At 38.3% G+C, this 21,081-nt stretch overlaps 1 protein-coding gene across 1 annotated transcript; it reads right to left on the minus strand.

Annotated features, from left to right (window-relative positions):
- Positions 1-3,207: 3,207 nt before the first annotated feature.
- On the minus strand, positions 3,208-20,771 carry Inip (INTS3 and NABP interacting protein). Its single transcript, XM_005329700.5, has 5 exons — positions 20,615-20,771; positions 19,023-19,105; positions 7,485-7,587; positions 5,875-5,965; positions 3,208-4,036 (listed from the first exon to the last, which is right to left on the minus strand). The coding sequence occupies exons 2-5, from the start codon at positions 19,045-19,047 to the stop codon at positions 3,941-3,943; spliced, it is 315 nt and encodes a 104-aa protein (XP_005329757.1). The 5' UTR covers positions 19,048-19,105; positions 20,615-20,771; the 3' UTR covers positions 3,208-3,940.
- Between the last annotated feature and the right edge of the window lie 310 nt (positions 20,772-21,081).

The raw sequence follows: 21,081 nt of genomic DNA on the forward strand, positions 1-21,081 counted from the left end.
TGAAATTAACTAAAGCATTGTTATATGAATTATTTAGCAGTGGCTTTCAAAGGTGCTTTGCCCTGACTCACAGTGGAAAAATAAATGCATTTGGGGCTCGGTGGTAAAGCACTTGCCTTGCATGCATAAGGCACTGGGTTTGATCCTCAGTACCACATAAAAGTAAATCAATAAAATAAAATTTTTTTCCATCTACAACTAGAAAAATATTTTTTTAAAATACATTTTACACTGCAACCAGGTCATATATATATTCTTTCATGCATTCCTTCAACAAGTAGGTATTAACACTCATTATATGCCAAGGACTATTACAAGTGGAAAATACTTGTGAATGAAGAAGAGGAAAAAGGGTGAATGGAAGGAAACAAAAATTCTTGCCCTTTTAACATATTAGTGGAATAGACAACAGACAAAACAAGTAAAATACACACAGAAATAAACTGATGGTCATATCATCACATAAAACCATAAAGTTGGTTTCAGGAATGGGTGAGACTTTGTACTTTGGAAAAATACTGGTCTAGACAATGTCTGGCACAGGCAGAGTATGTGCTGTCCTATTTTATTGTTGGAGTGACATAAAGAAAGATGTTAAATGATTCTACCACAATCCCAGGGAAGTGATGCTGAGACATCATCTCAGGGTCAAGTCTACTGCTGTCCTCTGTGCCTGGAGCAGCCCTGTGTCTCTTTGATTAAGCAATCTTGACCTTTGCCTGGAACATCTCTTCACCCTCTTGCCAGGTAAAAATCCCAAGAATGTTTCTAAGCCTCTCCAAACACAGAAGCTCCAGGATGCCTCTCGCGCCTCAGTTGCTCGTGGCTTACTTAATGACTACTGGTGTGTCAGAGCAGGGTGCTCTGCAAGGTGATCTCTCCGTGACCAGGTCTTACTCATCTTTTTGTCTCCCATAGCACAGTGCTTATCAGCTTGTGTCACAAAATTTGTAAGTGACACAAAACAGATATAAAGTGTTTACTAGCCCTAGCAGAAGTGTTTACTAGCCATGATTTTGGCAACATCTATTTAAAAGGCTTCCATGCCAAATGTGGTGTGCACACCTCTAATCTCAGCTATTCAGGTGACTGAGGCAGGAGGATCACAAGCTTAAGGCCAGCCTGGGCAACTCAGTGAGACCCCATCTCATAATTAAAAAAAAAAAAAAAAAAAAAAAAAAGGCTTGAGGATATAGCTAAGTTGGTGAACAATTTGCCTAGCACGAGCAAGGTCCTGGATTCAATCCTCAGTCCTGCCAAAAAAATTAAAAAATAAAAACTTAGCAAGACCTTGCTTCAACAAAAAATAAAAAGGGCTGGGGCAGAACAGTTGCTTAGCATGCTGCCCCTGGACTCAATCCCCAATACCACTCCCCCCACCCCCAAAAAAGGCTAAGAAACTGACAAGAATACCACTGCTAACATAATCTCATCCTCTGGATTACAAAAGTCATATGATAGGTAGTTTTCAATAGTGTAAAAACTATACAAATGTCATCTCCCTACCATCTATCAGCTGATACATTTAGAACCATGTCAGTATGTTGTGAAGCCAGAACAAAAACTTGGTGAAACTAATTCAAGAAAAGGAGGGCTACTATAAAACCCAAGGAATAGCTGGATGGACTTGAGGAAACATCTAGGAGCCCTTTGGGAGCTTCTCAGCAGGAGTAATTCTCTGTCATGGTGACCATTACAGTAGGGTCAGCTGCCAACTCACCCACATGATATCAGTTCAAATTTTCCAGAGGAAAAAAATGCAAACAGCAATGGGCATAATGGCACACACCTATAATCCCAGGTACTCAGGAGGCTAACGCAGGAGGATCACAAGTTCAAGGCCAGCCTGGGCAACTCAGTGAAACCCTGTCTCAAAATTTAAAAAGGGGGGGGGGGGCTTGAGGATATAGCTAAGTTGGTGAACAATTTGCCTAGCATGAGCAAGGTCCTGGGTTCAATCCCCAGTCCTGCCAAAAAAAAAATTAAAAACTTACCAAAAAAATCCAAATGCCACATACAGTTCTAGAACTATCTACTCTTGCTTCACTTTGGGTAGAATAGAGCTGTGTGGCTGCTGAAAGTATTTGGGGCCGGGGGGGCAGGGGTGGTATGAAAAGGGAATAAAACTTTGGCTAAATTTGAATCCGAGTACAATTGTAAATTAAAATTTTGACTTACCATCAGAGATGATGGGGACTGAGGTCAAGAAAAGATCAATTATGAAAAAGTTATATATGGGCTGGAAATGTAGTTCAGTGGTACAGTGCATGCTTAGCATGCATAAGACCTCAAGTTCAAACCCCAGGAACAACAACAAAAAAAAACCCAAAATCTGTAACTGTGATAATAGTGTAAAATAAAATTTCTTTTTTTTTTTTTTTAAATAAGCAATTTTAATGTTTATTTTTTAGTTTTCAGCAGACACAACATCTTTGTTTGTATGTGGTGCTGAGGATCGAACCCGGGCCGCACGCATGCCAGGTGAGCGCACTACCGCTTGAGCCACATCTCCAGCCCATAAAATAAAATTTCAATCATGAAAATTTTGCATAACATATGTTGAAGAGTTCTCTAAACTCTGCTTTTCAGATTTTATTTTCAATCAGCTCCTACTTCTGTAGGATAGTGAGGACATCATTTTCTTTTTTTTTTTTTGGTACCAGGGATTGAACTCAGGAGCACTCGGTCACTGAACCACATCCCCAGCCTTATTTTATATTTTATTAAGAGACAGGGTCTCGGGCTGGGGATGTGGCTCAAGCAGTAGTGCGCTCGCCTGGCATGCATGTGGCCCGGGTTCGATCCTCAGCACCACATACAAAGATGTTATGTCCGCCGAGAACTAAAAAATAAATATTAAAAAATTCTCTCTCTCTCTCTCTCTCCCTCTCTCAAAAAAAAAAAAACTTAAAAAAAATAAAGGTATTATGTCCAACTACAACTAAAAAATTACTTAAAAAAAAAAAAAAAAAAGAGACAGGGTCTCACTGAGTTGTTTAAGGCCTCGCCACTGCCAAGGCTGGCTTTGAACTTGCAATCCTCCTGCCTCAGCCTCCCGAGCTACTGGATTACAGGCATAAACTACGGCACCAGGCAGAGGACATCATATTTAAAGAAGCACCCCAGATTCTGCTAAAGATGGCTTGTGTTGAGCAACTTGCTTAAGGTGACTCCTTCCTACTTAATTTAAAACAGGATCAACTTGCATAATTTTAAGTTTTTAATTAGATAAAAAATGAACAATGAAACCACACACATACCATTTATGTAGTAATAAGACCATGTACAAATAAATGTGTAAGCCACAACATTCTTAGAATAGCACTATCACATCATTTATAATGGCATATGTTTATAAAAGATGCTTAAGACTGGTTGGTAATTTAGTTTTATCTTGGGTTTTCTTTTAAAATAATATGAGAATATTTATACATTTATAAAGAGTACTTCTGGATGATAATGTTGACTATAAACTTGAAAGCTATATACGACATCAATCCTGTGGAATACAAATATAAACCTAACTTATTTAATCCTATGCATTCACATTTTTCAAAAGCACCCTCATTTCTTTCAAGTTAAATACTACAAATAGTTCTTATAAGGCTATTGTGGACACAACATACTCAGTTGTTTGGGGCTGATTTTACATGACTATCCAATTCAGAGTCTGATTGAGAGCTAAAAATCAAATGGCATTACAAAAAAGGTAAAGTCACTAAGCAGCATAATCAAATTTTCAAACAATCCAGCTTCTAAAGCTTTCATCATCCTAGTCCTCCTCCCTTCTTTTTGCTTTTACTTACATATTCCTTTCTTTTCAAGAAGCAAAAAATATGTAAGTTCACCAAAATTCTGAATGTCACAGTGTGTACAGCACTGAATGAGAGGAGCTTTGGCATTGGGTATTACAAAGTAATTTTCATTACAGATGTTTTCTTCATTCTGGGTCAAGGCGAGGTAAAACAGGAAGAATAAGATTTCCAAATGCAGAGTCTTGAGTTATGAAGTATCCAGATGAATGTGCATGAGCATGCTGAGAAAGATTAAAAAAAAAAAAAAAAAAACAAGTAGAGTCACAATTTTCCAACCAAGTCATTAAAATTTCTTATCCTTTCTAAATGCTTGAGACCAAATTTATTTAAAAATCAATTCTTATTCTGTTAATTTTGTTGAAATACACAGGAGGTGGATAACACAGAATTTGGATTAACAAATTACACCAAGTACTCATTATCATCCTTACTATCTCCCCTGTGACTCTCTTCAATCAATAGATGAGTTAAAGACATGAACTGCTTTGTTCCTCAAAGTGAGGAAAACTAGCATCAAAGGCTCCAAAGTACTCTGCTTTTGGTCAACGAAGCAGGAAAGAAAGGATAGCAGTTGAAAGGAAAGGCAGAATGATTATTGATGATTGAAAATACCAATATTTGAGCTGGGGTTATGGCTTAGTGGTAGAGCACTTGCCTACCATGTGTGAGGCACTGGGTTCAATTCTCAGCACCGCATATAAATAAATGAATAAAATAAAGGTCCATCAACAACTAAAAAAAGTATTTAAAAAACAATATTTTATAGAGAATGTTGGAATGTAAATAATAAAGAAGCCACAAATAACTTCCCTCTGTATTAAAGTTCCATGTTTTTAGTTCAATGAAGTTGACACAGGTGCATTAAAATAGGTTGGAAATCACAATCTAGAGCTTCTACATTCTTTATTTACATTTTCCTATATAGAGAAACATTTTTTTTCAGCCTAATCATTTACCTATTCTTTCTCGAAAGAATAGAGCTCTAAAAAATATAATACTTATTTCAGGGTGATCCTAACTGGTATATTTGTTGCTCCAGTTAAGATTTTTATAGTTGTATATTTAAGATGAGGGGATATAATGTGTTCTAAAAAGAAGACTGGGCTTTTAGTCACCTAAAGTAAGATGATCTTTATAACATCTCTTCCAATTCTGGGGTTCAAAGGGTTAGAATCATAGGCAATTACATTATGCATAAAAAAAGTCATTTCATCCAAGGTCTCTGAAAATCTTAAATTATCCCAGATGAATGTAATTAAAACTATTTGTTACTTTGAATTATATATATATATATATTGTAATGGACAACATCTTTATTTTTTATGTGGTGCTGAGATTTGAACTCAGTGCCTCATACATGGTAGGCAAGCGCTCTATCACTGAGCCACAACCCCAGATTAATGACTTTTTGTTTTTGTTTTTTTAGTTGTTGATGGACTTTTATTTTTTATTTATTTGAATGTGGTACTAAGAATTGAACCCAGTGCCTCACATATGCTAGGCAATCACTATACCACTGAGCTACAACTCCAGCCCCTGAATTAAGGTTTTTAAATTGAATAAGGGGTTCCACATTAGGAATGTGAATTTCTAATCCAACAATAAGAGTTAGCTTTTAAATACTGCCTGCACAAGTTGTGCAAACCATAAAAAAATAAAATAAAATCCAAACAGCAGCAATAAACCAATAAGAATATCAAACAACATAATGACATGACAAACTTGAAAATATATATGTACTATTAAACTAGCCAGTTCAATTTTCTATATCATCCTGTTCATCCAAATATCCTCAGCTCTTTTGTGCACAAGCAATCCCTTGGCAGGTATAGCACAGAATCCATCATGACGGTGTCAACACCATAAAAGACACTTTCATTACTGCTGTATTGGTCCTTCAAACCCTTTGGGTATGATTGAACATCAGCAAGCCATTGCAATTATGTGTGGAACATTCTTATTGATATTGCTCTACCAAAATACAAAATAACTACTGTGCTGGCTTCTAAGGCCCAGGAAATCACAAATAAGACAAGAATGTCAGTTATACTTTGCTCACCTGCAAAGCTGCCTTCTGCTGGGCTGCGATATGCTGCTGTTCTGCATGATCCCGGAAGTCCTTATTAAGAGCGGGTCTGGAGAGTGCAATGCTAAAATGGAAATCTTGGTTACTAGGTTTCTTAAGGCAAAGGCATCCTTACTTTTTTTTTTTTAATAGTAGTAAATTATCTTTGTTTTAAATCATATAGTTGACGCATAAAACTCCATATACTTATGGTGTACAATATCATGTTTTGATATCTGCATATGTTGTGAAATGGTTAGATCAAGCTAATTAGCACATCTGTCATCTCACATACTGATTTTTTTTTAATTGTGAGAGCACCAAAGATCTACTCTCAGTAATTTTCAGGTATTCAATAATCACTATTAACTATAGTCACCATACTGTATAATGAATAATAAATCTCCTAAAGAGATGCCCTTATTTCTGTTTTTCTTTTTCTAGGTGGTGTTGGGAATCACAACCCTGACTTCATGCATGATATGCACACTATGCACACATTCTGTTACTGGCTAGATCTTCTGTCCTTAATTCCAACCCACATTTTTCATTACATGTTGTTCTTGTTGTTGTTTTTGCAGTACTGGGTGTAAAACCCAGTTCCCGGGCATGCTAGACAACTGCTTTATCACTGAGCTACCGCCCCATCACTTCATTATATATTCTTTATAGGGATTAATAATAAAAAAAACTTCTAGAATAAGTGCTTTTTCCTCCTCCTCTTCCTCTTCATCCCACTATCCATATTAATTTATGTGCAGAAAGCCTATGTTATTTATTGAAACTTCAAATAATCTATTTTTTAAATTTATAATTCAAGGTCCCCTATTTTCAAATAGATTTGAGGTACCATAGTCTATATCATGTTCCTTATTAACATTATTTTTAAAAACAAAGTAAATTACATGATACCCATCAAAAGTAAAACCACACTTTTTTATTTGCATAATAATAAAACTTAGCCACTGTTCCACACAGGTTGAACTACTATGAATAAATAACTAAACTTAGAGGCACTTAATTACCAGATTCTAGAGCAGATACTAGATGCTTGGCTATGTGCTAATAAAATAAGCACTGGGGGTATAAAACATGCAAGAAAGAGCTCACACACAACAGCAATTCGGATGAATTGTGATGCATGCGATGATAGGGGAATTAAGAGACTTTTTTTAAAATTTGTTCATGGACTATTTATTTATTTACTTATTTATTTATTTATATGCAGTGCAGACAATCTAACACAATGCCTCACACATAGTAGGCAAGCACTCCACCACTGAGCTATACAGCTCTAGCCCTTAATAGAGAGTCTATTTTTTATTTGTTCTAATTAGTTATATGTGACAGAATGCATTTTGACACATCATACATAAATGCAGCATAACTTCTTGTTCATCTGGTTGTACATGATGTAGAGTTAGTTACAGAGGTGCTAATAGAGAATCCTCTGCCCCTCCCCCCAATAGAGATTCTTTATGTAGTAGGGTAGTGGTCAGGGAAGACATATCTTAAGGGTACCAGGAGACTTCCAAAGTGTGTCCAACAGCATATTTTCTTGAAAAATATTATTAATAATAGCACCCCAAAATAATAGTCAATACCTAGCTCCAGGATGATTTGTTGAAGATTGGTTCTGCATAAGTAATTTTCGTTTCTCCTTGTCCAGTTCTGCCAAGATTGCAACTCTATTTTTGTTTTGAAAACCTAACAGAGGAAAAAAAAGAAGTGGGGGCAGGGAGAAGAAATTTTTTATATCTATTTTCTACACCTAGGCCATCTAGAACCCAAAGAACAAAATTCCTACTCTCTAACACAATGATGAAGTCACTTGGTAAGTATCTTCCCCTTCCTGCCTATGTCCCAGCAACTTTTAAGAGCATAATACATGGACACACACACAATGTATAATACTGACTGAGGACTTTTCAGACTTAATTCTAAATAATTTTAATTACCCATGCATGGGTTACAGCATTTTTTTTTTTAGCAAAATTTTTGGAACCCCAAATACTACAAGGAACAGTCTCTATACCGCACAGTCAAATCTCTGAGTGTGCAGATTTTCTTAGTTCTCTTTGTGAAAGCCTCTTTCATGGAAGGAAAGGATTAGGCAAACTTGGATCAAAATAATACTTATTTTTCTCAATCACTTTCATTCAGAAATGACATACAATCTTTCAAAGAACAAGCCAAAGATTTGCAACTGACGAGAAAGCAATTCTGAGAAAGAAATGGAGCGTAACTGATAGGATACAAAAAGATGCCCTTCTTTATCAAATGCTTAATACTGGGCTTGATTCTGAATTTCAAATTAATATAAGATTGAGAGCAGAGATTGTAAAGTCCTGTGCCAGCATCTAGCTTTGTTTTTAAAATCTCAACTAAATGTCAACATATAAACACTGAGAGACTGCACACTAATTGCACTAATTCCTGGCCTCTCTGAAAACATTTCTCAAGATCTGGCCACAAGAGATCTGTGTAGCCCCACATCAACTACAAACTAGAGCCAAGGAGTAGCTTTCCCCTTTTGCTGGGCATTCTCATGCTTGTTACAGTTCTTATCAGACTTGTTCATATTATCTGTAGGCATTTGCATTTCTGGAAAGGATTAAAGGACTTGGAAAACAAAACTACAGGAAGAAGAAGAAGAAAAAATACAGCTCAGGAGACTAGACTCACTGGGCTGGAAGAATGAATACAGGGGGAGGGAGCATTTTTCAAGCAGAACTAAGCACCCCCAAGAGTACCTATGCAAGGGCTTCCAAGATTTTTCACTGATTATAAAGAGGAAGAACTGGTAAAGGAGAGATCTCCTAGGGAGAGGGGCAGAGATTGGCTGGGGATGGTAAAGAACACACAAGGGCATTTACGCTGAGTTTGGCCTGTACCAAAAGCAGATGAACTAAACCCCTTAGACTGGGCATCAGCATATTGGCTGTGGCCAGGATTTGGGACAAAATGTGTCTCTGTGCCACATCCATTTTAGGAATTTTTCATTTCCCATTTTCTTAATAGCAGACTCCCTTTTTTAGATGTAGTAATTCACAATACATGCTGGTACTTCAGAAGAGACGGTTTTATGAGCCTTCCAGGGGATTCTTCATCCTAACTCAAATCCCCTTTTCCTGCCTGACCTCTTAGTTAAGTCTTTGGGAGAAGAAGCTCTATGGGGCCTCCATGTGCCACACATTACCTGCTCCACGCACCTTACAGATAAGCATGTCTCAGAAGGCTTCTAATTACAGAGAGATTTACTACAGCTCTGAGAAAGGAAAAATCACACTGTTTCATTGCTCACTACTCAGAGAGTGATATGTGGGGACTTTTCTCCACACCAGTTATGGGTCCTATAATTTAATTCTGGCACACTCTACCTGGAATGTCAGATCCCACAGGTTGAGGAGTCAATCCCACAAGACTGACCCCACTTCAGACACCAATGGCAAGTAATAGGTCGTCACCTGTTTCTGACCTCCAGCTATATATCAGAGCTCCCATTAACCTGCTCCTTGGGTGTGACTAATTTGTTAGAGCAGCTCACAGAATTCAGGAAACACTTATATTTACCAGGGGCAGGTCCATGGGAAGGGGACTGGAAAGTACATGCCCTTTTTGACACTCCATCCTCCAGGCAACTTCACATGTTCAGCTATCTGGAAGCTCATCTGAACACTCTCCTTTTGGTTTTTTATGGAGACTTCTTTACCTGGGCATGGCTGATTAAATCACTGACCAGTGATGAGCAGCTCAACCGTCAGCCCTTCCCAGAGGTCAGACCTAAAGTTCCAAACCTCTAATCACCCGGTAGGTTCATCTGATAGCTACCCAGAGGCTATGTGGGAGCCCACTAAGATCCCCTCATTAGAACAAAAGATGCTTCTGTCAGGAAATTATAAAGGTCTGGAGCTCTGTCAGGAACTGGTGTTACAGATCAGATAGCAGAATAAAAGAGTCTCTTAAGTTCCCCTATTGCTCAGGAAATCATGAGGAACTCTAAGCCAGGAACTATGTCAAAGACAAAATATATATTTCTCATACCACAATATCACAACAGCCAAGTTCTAAGAACATACTACTTACACAACTGGATATTTCTGAAAGGATAACAAAAAGATATTTTTCTATTTTAATTTAGGATTCAGTAAAAAACAAGAGAGAGGGAGGAGAGAGAGAGAGAGAGAGAGAGAGAGAGAGAGAGAGAGAGAGCGAGCGAGCGCGCGAGCAGTAGGAAACACTGAAGTTTGAATCAATGAAAAATCTCAAGGTCTTAGTGTCAGACTTACTAAAGCTTTAAGACCTATGGAGGGCTGGGGTTGTGGCTCAGAGGTAGAGCACTCGCCTAGCATGTGTGAGGCACTAGATTCAATCCTCAGCACAACATAAAAATAAAATAAAGATATTGTATCCAGGGCTGGGGATGTGGCTCAAGCGGTAGCGCGCTCGCCTGGCATGCGTGCGGCCTGGGTTCGATCCTCAGCACCACATACCAACAAAGATGTTATGTCTGCCGAGAACTAAAAAATAAATATTAAAAATTCTCTCTCTCCCTCTCCTCTCTCACTCTCTCTTTAAAAAAACAAAAAGATATTGTATCCACCTATAATTAAAAAAAAAAAAAAGATCTATGGAAATCCTACCATAAACAGTTGTTTAGGATAAAACCTCCAAAGTAGGCAAATTAATTCACATTAAAAAAAAAAGTTGAAGTACAGTAGTCTCCTACCTTGTCTGAGGAGCATACTTTTCCAGACCCTCAGTGGAATCTCAGATTCTACCCAAACCTATATTCATACTCTACAGTTCTAAGAGAGTCAATCTGATAACCCAAAAGGCTCAGTGATTAATGGGTGGGTAGAATATACAGCATAGAAATGGGGTGAAGGGATGATTCATGTCCTTGGCAAGATGGCACAAGATTTCATCATGCTGGCACATTAGAAATACATTTCAATTCACCTATGGCTCCAACATAGTTTAAAATTAAAGGAGAAAAAAAATCTTATTACTTGATTTGATTTTTAAAGATACTATTATACACTACTGCTTAAACAAAACTTACTGAATTATGTCACCTCAACATTTACTTTTTTTTTTTTTTTTTGGTACCAGGGATTGAACCCAAGGATGGTTAACCAGTGAGCCACATCCTCAGCCCCCTCCCCTACTTTTTGAGACAGGGTCTCACTAGGTTGCTTACAGCCTCACCAAGTTGCCGAGGCTGGCTTCAAATCTACCATCCTCCTGCCTCAGCCACCCAAGCCACTGGAATTATAGTCATGTGCCACCATGCCAGCTCAACATTTCAACATTTATTGTGAAATGCACAGTCCAGAGATTTACATTAAGAATGCCACTGAAAAACACAGTATATTTATAAATTTTAGAACATTTCCCTCAGGTTGTATGTTTTCTGGAACATTCTACAATTTACTTTGCATCAAATTCTTCATATGATTTACCTCTATAAGACTCCACTGTATGTGGAATTTTCACAGGCCTTTGAAACTATTTGTTACACGGGGGCTGGTGTTATGGCCCAGCAGTAGAGCGCTCACCTAGCAAGTTCGAGGTCCTGGGTTCAATCCTCAGCACCACATAAAAATAAATAAAGGCATTGTGCCCAACTACAACTAAAAAATTTTTTTTCAAATTGTTTAAAAGGGGGCTGGGGATGTGGCTCAAGCGGTAGCACGCTCGCCTGTCATGTGTGCAGCCCGGGTTCGATCCTCAGCACCACATACAAACAAAGATGTTGTGTCTACCAAATATTAAAAAATTTTCTCTTTCTCTCTCTCCCTCTCTCACTCTCTCTTTAAAAAAAAATTGTTTAAAAGGTAAAAAGAACTCACACTGGAAAGAGTTGTAACTATCTGTTACAACTGACAACTATCTTGCATTTTTTTCACATTTACAAGGCTTTGATCCAATGTGCATTCTTACACAGGGTTAAGTGAAAACCTCTGCACATTACTTCAAGGTTTCCCATCACAATGTTTTTCATCTGTAAGCTGAACCACCATGATTAGAGGAATTCACACACACTCTACACTGATACAAATTCTCTCCACTATGCATTCTTATGTCTGCTAACAAGGTTGTAATAGTGAAGCAGTCCCACTCTGTATATTCAGGAATTCTCTCCAGTGTGAGTTCTTTTATGTCAGTGAAATAAACTGCAATCAGTAAAGGCTTTAACACATTGCTTAACATAGATGGAGTTTCTCTACAGTATGAGTCCTTTCTTGTTTTCCATTGAAACTATTGTGATCACTGTTGTGATCACTTTACCGCATTGCTTACATCCTTAAGGTTTCTTTCCTGTATGAGTCTGTGGCATTGCAGAAGTGGGAGAATGAAAACTCTGCCACTCTATGCACAGATAGGGTTTCTTTCAAGTGTGAATTTCTGAATGGAACTGTGATCGCTGACTGCTTTACCACATCACTTACATATACAGGATTTCTCACCACTGAGTTCTTTCATGCCTCACATGAACCAAGACAACTAAAGGTTTTCCCCCATTGCTTACATTCATAGGGTTTCACTTCAGTGTGAGTTCCTTTGACTTTGAAGGGCACTATGATTTCTGAAGGCTTTCCCACATTACTTACATTCTTAGGGGTACTCTGTGGTGCAGGTCCTTTTATGCTTCAGAAACCAGTGGATATAACAGAAGGTTTTGCCACACTCCTTACATTTATATGACTTCTCTCCATATTCCTAATACTCAGATGGTTTGTGTCCTGTCTAGGACTTCTCCATGGTTTCACTCAAGGAGTTCTCTTGCTTACAACAGGATCTGGAATCCTGAAGATTATTGCAGACTACCACCATCTTTATGTTCACAGAGGCTCTTTACCACTTGATTTCAATATTGAAAATTATTATCTCACAAAAACACTGTTTTTACAAATGAGCTGGCAAGAGGAACAGGAAAAGCTAACATAATGTTCCTATTATAAATAATACAAGAATTAAAAAAAAACTATTTAGGTACAGTGTATACCTCAGAATTAAAGCACATGTTTAGCATATTAGACTCTGGGTGGTTCAATCCCCAGCACCAAACAATAACAAAACTATTTAAAAATAGCAGTATGAATTTGGAAAGTAAAAGTGCTCAACTATAAACAACATTAACAGTATGATGTAAATATAATTCATTCATCCTTCAAAAAAATAAAACACCCAGGGTGACATTAGGGTAATGGGGTTTTTGTTTGTTTGGTGCTAGGGATTAAACCCAAGGCCTCACTCATAGACAAAAGTGCTACCAGAGTTTCATCCCCAGTACTTTTTAATTTTTTTAATTTTGATATAGGATATTGCTAAACTGCTGATGCTGGCCTCAAACTTTGTGAGCTTCCTGCCTTGCCTCCTGAGGGGCTGGGATAATAGGCGTGCAGCACTGCACCCGACTAGGATAGTAGGATTGAATACTGTGTATTGTTTCTTAATGAAAGAAAAAAATCTCAAGTTCATTTTTAAAATCCTAATATATAAGATTATTCAAATGGAAAGATACCTCAATAATAGTGTTTAGTGGTCAATGAAACCTTATAAGGAGAAAAATGGTACGGCATGAGAAGATTTAGTAACATTAGTTAAATCAGACTACCATTATTAACATTTGCCCTTAAAAGAAACATGTTTTCTTGTTCTATCACTTCACTGGCCTGCAACAATGCCTTTCTCCTTGTTATCAACTCCAGGTGGGACAGATTTTGGTCTCTAATACTTTTTCCACTAAAAAAGAACCAGAGATTTAGGGAGACTACAAATTCTATGTCTTAGGTTAGGAGGAAAACCATCAAGATGGGCTTAGAATATTTTGTCAGAAAGAAATTAAGCATTTTTTTTTTTTTAAATAAAGGAGGTCTAGGCTCATGCTGAAAGGACAAAGAAGCCAGTTTGAGGTTAGTAAGGCTGTCACAATTTGAACACTAAAAGGAGAATAATTACAGCCAGATGGAATAAATGAATTTCTGATAAGCCATGAATTCATAATAAAGCTAAAAGAAGGGTAAAAATAATAGGATATTTAATGTCTTATTATGCTAATAATTGTTTCTCCTATTTAGTATGTATCTATATGTGACATTTACCTGCATATATTTTGTTTCAGTCCAAGTAGGCTAGCGTAAACAAAAGGAATCATGACTAAGCCAAACAGTCCCCAAAAAAGCAGGCCATAGGCCAAAAACAGACAAGTCAAATCCAAGCTGTACACACACACACACACACACACACACACACACACACACACATTTAAAAGGAGATACATTGTTGGTAGGACTGCAAATCAGTGCAACCACTCCGGAAAGCAGTAAGGAGATTGCTCAAAAAACTAGGATTGTAACCACCATATGTCCCAGCGATCTCACTCCTCAGTATACATTCAAAAGATTCAATATCAGCATACCACATGGATGCAGCTACATCAATGTTTATAGCGGCACAATTCCTAACAGCCAAGCTATGGAACCACCCTAGATGGCCCTCAACAGATGAATCAATAAAGAAAGTATGGTATATACACACAATGGAGTATTACTCAGCCATAAAAAGAATGAAATTATGGCATTTAATGGTAAATAGATGAAACTGGAGACTACCTTGCTAAGTGTAATAAGCCAGTTCAAAAAAGTCAAATATTAAATGTTTTCTGATATGTAGAAGCTAGTCCAAAATAAGGAAGGGAAAAAAGAAAGATGAACACTTCCTACATCTTGCAAAATTAAAAACTAATCACTCCAGCCACCTTTTGGAGTTTACTAAAATACATATCAAAGGAAAGGAATAAGACCTAATGTCTCTTAGGTGATCCCCTTAGTTCACATTCTCTTCTACCCAGATTCTAAGGACTTGCCTGTTTCAATCTGCTGCCACTTACTCTATCCACTGAGGTTCTTCACCTCCAGGACTGGCTAAATAAGACAATGAAATATGTTCTGCTAAATCAGCCTTTCTTCCTCATCCATTTTTCTTTGCCTCTTACAGATAAGCTCACAAGCCCTTTTCATCTTAAAGATTTCCTGCTTAATAACAGATGTGGAAGAGGTACAAAGATTCAGAAGAGGTCTTTTGCCCCTAGTCTAGAGCAAGCTCAAGTTTTCTAAGAACTATAATTAGAATGTTCTAATCCCTGTCTAAAGGGCTGTATGGGAAAACAGAATGAACTGGGACATGGAACCAGTTTGGGTTCTCATCTCAGTACCACTACTTACTATTCAACATCAGGGAAATTATCTCACCATGCCTCAAGACTAGTGGCAATGGCAGTAACTAAAGACAGTTATATAAAGAAGATGCAAGTAAAATACTTATCATATTGCCTGCTATGTGGTAAGTTACATAATAAATACTAGCTATGAACTGTTTTTATCATCTAGCAGCTCTCTCACCCTATTTGTTAAGTTATACATCACTGTATCCTGGTTAGCTTCATTAGATAGGGTACCCCTGATTAGCATGCAGCTTTCCACATGACACTCAACATTTAAGATGTTTAAGAACATTTAAGGCAATACTGGGTTTGATCTTCAACACCACATAAAAATAAATAAATAATTAAAGATATTGTATCCAACTACAACTAAAAAATGAATATTAAAATATATATATATAAACACAAGAATTTTAAAAGGATCTGTACGCATCACTGGGACAACTCCAGTAATGCTCAGTTGCATAGTTTAATACAAGCCTGAAGTGTAAATTTGCTTTCCTTCTGGACCACATAAAGTTTAAGATTGGCAATTGAGTCTGAAGTCAAACAAGACACCTCTTAGAAGCTATACCAATCCATTCCCACACAGGAAATCATTAATTCCCACTACCTGATCTGAAGTCTTATGGTTACTACCATAAGCATTTGGAAGCAGGGACAGTACTGGGAATTGAACCCAGGGACATTCTACCATTGAGCTACATCCCAACCCTTTTTATTTTATATTTTGAGACAAGGTCTCACCAAGTTGCCAAGGCTGTTCTTGAACTTGTGATCCTCCTGTCTCAACCTCACAAATCACTGAGATTTCAGGAGTATTACCATAAGCATTTTGAGATAACCATAAAATAAAAATCAAAGAAAAAAGTTCATGTTCCTCACTTGTGTATTTCGCTTTCTGAAATCAGATTAGACGAACCCAATTTCCACCATATGATAACAGGACCTTTATTTATCAATAATGAAAGAATGACATAGGCCAGGCATGGCCTTAATCCCAGCAACTCAGGAGAATGAGGCAGGAGGATCCCAAGTTCAAAGCCAGCCTCAGCAACTCTGCAAAGTCCTAAGCAACTCAGCAAGACCTTGTCTCTAAATAAAATACAAAAAGGGCTGGGGATTTGGCTCATTGGTTAAGCACCCCTGTGCTCAATTCCCAGTACAGGAAGGAAGGAAGGAAGCAAGGAAGGAAAACTGACACAATGAAAGACAGAAATGTGCCGAAGTCTGGCTTGGCACAAATCAGGAGCCACTTGTCAAAAAGAAACTAACTTTATTTTTAGAACTACAAACGCCAAACAAAACAGCTCCAGGGAAAAACCCTCAGAGCCCAACTGCCACCACCGGCTTCCACAAGCCTCTCTCCCCAACACCAGCCTTTAAACCTCCCACAATCCTCCTCCTCTTGAGGCCGATTGGCTGGGTTGCGTGGGCAGAGCCAAAGAAGTCACCCAATGAGCAGCTCCGTGGAGGAGCCAATCAACTAGATGTTGCTGGGGCAGCTGTGAGCCAATCATCAGCTGGCAGTCTGAAGGGCAGGGAAACAGCCCAATGAACATCACCGCAGAGGAGCCAATCAGCTAGATGTTGCTGGGGCAGTCTGAAGCTTGCTGGCAGCTGGAAGTTTGCTGGGGCCCCTTTGGCTGTGGCTCTCAACAGAAATGGTACTTTAGCAAAATTCCAGTTTGACATCTGCCTCTACAGATTAAAAGTCTCAAAATGTTACATCTTATCAATCCACTAATTGTTGAGAAACTACCAAATGTTCCACATTATACTGGATGCTATGAAGAACATGAGACTTCAGTGAGCTTATAAAGTGTTTATGGAATTTAGAAGTTCTGATTACTACTATAGTATGAAGACTGCTAGACCTGAAAGGGGGCTTGGTAAACACAATGGGATTCTGTTCCCTGCACCAGAGACACTAACAAATTACAATGCGTAGATCAAGATTTTTTTTTTTAAAGTCTTGGTTCTTTTCACTTATTACTTTAAGATAACTAAGTCACTTGATATTCAGTCTCCATATGAAGTAATTCCTATACATATAAACAGTACAGAAATAATTTCATGTAGAGAGTAAAAATACAATCAAACCTAATAAGGATCTGTAAATTTTGCTGAGAATCCAACTCTACAGAACATGGTATGGACTCCCTCTGCTGGTGTCTAATAGCAACAGCTCCGTGACATCAACAAAACTGCTGTCAAGAGAGCATTAAAAAAACAATAGCTAATCTAAATTCACTTCTCTTTATATTAGAGATATTTCATACTAGATTTCACTATGGATCAATAAAGGTAACACTAAAAATTGTTAATATTTTTACTGCAACTGCTAAAAAGAAAAGTAACTAGCAAATTTTAAGTCTTGATTCTTTATTATTAGAACAAAAGGAAAATTTAATATTTATTTTCATTTTGACTGCTCTGTATGATTTTTAGCAGCTTTTTTGGGGAGAGGGGTGCTGGGATCAAATTCAATTTAAATTAGTTTATTATGAACCCTTATCACTTAATTTTATAAAGAAAAAGTCAAAGGCCATAAGGGAATGTTAACCTGTACTTAGTCCATAAGGCACACAAATCACATGAGATATCTGAAAAAAACAGAAACCTATTAGTTGGTTACAGCTGTTACCACAGCTATCTTTTTATAATGGCAATAAAAAAAATGAAAAGGCAAGCAAGACTAGGAGGAAATATTAGTAAAACACTTATCTGATCATGGACTTGCATTTAGACTCAAACAAATGAAAAAAAAACTTTAGAATAAAAATAAATAACCCAATATTTTAAAAATAAGCAAAAGAATTGAACAAATACTTCACAAAGGAAGATTTACGATGTTCAAAAAGTATGAAAAATTGCTCATGTGTCATCAGGGATATGCAAGTTAATACAACAATGAGAAGTCAATTCACACATTACAGAGTAGCTAAAATTAAAGAGATTGACAATGCTAAATGTAGAGCAACCAGAACTCTCCCACATGCTAGAAGAAATATAACATGGTACAACCTTTGAAAAAGGATTTGGCACTAACATACACTCAGCTGATCTGTTTCTAGATATTTATCCAAGAGAAATAAAACATTTGACTACAAAAAGACTTGTACAGCAGTTTTATTCACAAGAGCCAAAACTGAGACAATCCAAAAGCCTATAAACAATGAAGGAATAAACTGTGATGTATTCATCAAATGAAATGATATTTCACAAACAATGAACTATGATCCACCCACACTATGCATGAATCTCATTGTATAGTGAGTGAAAGCAGCTGGACATGAATGAATATACTTTACATGACTCCATCTCTATGAAGGTTGAAGTAAGACAAAAAACTAAGATTAAAAAGAAAACAGATTCCAAAAGACACAAGTAATAAAAAAAAGTATAAAGGGTCAAACATACATAATAGTAAAACAGAGTTCAAATTTGACAGGAAAACAGGCCTACTTCAAGTTTTTAATCAGAAAACTATTTACAAACTTTTTACAGACTAAATGTTATTTTTATTAAACATTTAAACACAAAAACTTCATGATAGTACCACGTGTCTAAGTTGACTGATTGTATGAAAGTTTCTAGAACAATGAAGATAAAAGCATGACGACAATATAGCTTTAAAAATGATTCTGATTTCAAGAAAAAACAAGAGAATGCAGGTGTCAGAGGAGTACAAATGTTCAGTGTGAGTATTCTTAACATTAAAATACACGATTGGATGCTGTATATCTGATATAATGTTGAACTGATTTCAAATTTGGATTTCACTTTGCTATTCACTTTAAAATTCTGGCTACAGTAATTGTCCTATTCTAAATTTCCTCTAATTCGAATACATTTAACATATGTGGAAAAAGTTCCTAGTAATAACAGAAATTCCAGCATGTATTACCTTGTCCTGAAGGATTTGCTGCCATCTTCCTGTTTTCTGTTTCAATTATATTCAGAGGCAACAGATTAGCACTTTATATTCACCTGTAAAAACATACATGCATGCATATAAAATACACCATACTTTAACTGCAAATTAAAAGCTGTTAAGAACAGTTAGCCTATTTGCAGTTTCTCATTCTTTTCAAACACATAAATTTGAAAAGCACAGACTTAAATCACAAATTTAAATTCTGCAAGTACCTCAAGCATTTAATTAAATAGAATGTTTTTTCTTGAAGATGTTAATACCAACATTCAGCATTACTTTAATATACATCATTAGTTTGTATTTACCAAATATTACCAATTATATCAACCAGTTTATAGCGTCCATATGATAATAGCCCTAGAAAGAACAACAACAACAAAAAAAAACACCACTCATCCATTTAAAAATATAACCAGCAACAACTGGGTGCACTGAAAACTAAAAGAAAAAGAAGCCAGGTACGGTGGCCCACGCCTGTAATCCCATTCACTCAGGAGGCTGAGGTAGGAGGATCACAAGTTCAGAGTCAGCCTCAGCAAACTGGCAAGACCCTATCTCAAAATAAAATAAATAAATAGGGATGTGGATGTAGCTCAGTGGTAAAGCACCCCAAGGTTCAAGAGAGAGGAAGAAGAAAGGATAAATGAACCTAACATTTATCAAGTAACTGCTCTGCACCATACACTGTGTACAATGCTTGAAACTAGTTTCTATTTATTTATGACTATTTTGTAGGTGTGGAGTACTATTTTCACAAAACTAGAGAGAATGCTTTGGGCTGCTGGCTTTCCCAGCTTCGCGTTTTCCTAGGTCCTGGGGAGATCGCAAGATAAACAAGACCCTACACCTACCCTCAAGGAACCCTGAATACGGGGTGGGGGTGAGGGGAAGTGGTGTTATTCGAGCAGCCACACCAACAAAGCGGAACAAACGCGCTCTTCAGAAGGTGTGAACACATGATGCGCTGAGACCAATGCCTGATGCTTTCAGAACTGGGAAAGACAAGGACTAGAAAACATGTGCTGGTTTTTCATAAACGAATCTCCGGGTGCCTCCTGCGGCAGAAGCAGAGGGCGAGCCAGCCAGGTTAGGCCAGGAGAGCAAGAGGGCCACTGGAGAAAGGGAACGTTAAGCGCAAGGACAAGAGGGCTGGACTGGCGTCTCGGGAGAGTCCCTGTCCGCAGGCGTGGAGGACAGGCTGGACGAGAAAGTAAACAGGGCGCGGGAACCTTGGGAGGGGAGGGTGGAGGGGAGGTTGGCTGGGAGGCCGCGGCTCTGCGGCAACAAATATGGCAGCAAGCCGGGCGGTGTGGGCACGCCTGGAGCCCCAGCTACTCCGGAGACGGAGGCCCAGGATCCCAAGTTAGAGGCCAGCCTCAGCAACTCGGCGAGACCCAGCCTCAAAAAAAAAAAAAAAAAAAAAAAGGGAGAGGGCTAGGGCTCAGCGGCAAAGCGCCTCAGGGTTCACTCCTCCGCGCCACCCACCCGCACGAAGACAGCAACAGCAGGTCAGCGCCGGCCTCCCGCTGCACTTCCCGGTGCCTCCAGGCTGTCCTACTTACCCGAGCGCCTGGGCGCTGGGGAGGCCTCCCTGCGGGTCGCAGCTGTCAAGGTGGAACACACCACCTAGAGACAGGCAAAACCTCCGCAGCGTGCCGAACTACAACCTTCCCGCCCCCGCCACGCTTCCGCCTCCTGACTGACCTGCGCCAAGGAAACGGAAGTCCCGCCTCCCTCATGGACACAACGGACACCGCCCACAGCCTCAATACAGATTTGCTTCCTTTCGGAAGAGTGACAGCCGAAGAGGCTCATGGGAGACGCAGGAGGTACTGTTTGGAGGTGGGGCCCAATTGGGGGCGGGACCAAGGCGGAGACTGTTAATCAGGGGCGGAGCGGGGAGTAGAAGAGTCCCTAGCACCGAAATTGACTGGCAGTTCCAAGGAAAGAAACCCTCCGTCTAGCAGATCTTGGCCACCAAGTGAATCCATTTCAGCTGAGCCTCAGAGGGAGTCTAGACTAGCTTTCA

This window comes from Ictidomys tridecemlineatus, chromosome 4 (genome assembly GCF_052094955.1).
Source record: "Ictidomys tridecemlineatus isolate mIctTri1 chromosome 4, mIctTri1.hap1, whole genome shotgun sequence".
Lineage (NCBI taxonomy): Eukaryota > Metazoa > Chordata > Mammalia > Rodentia > Sciuridae > Ictidomys > Ictidomys tridecemlineatus.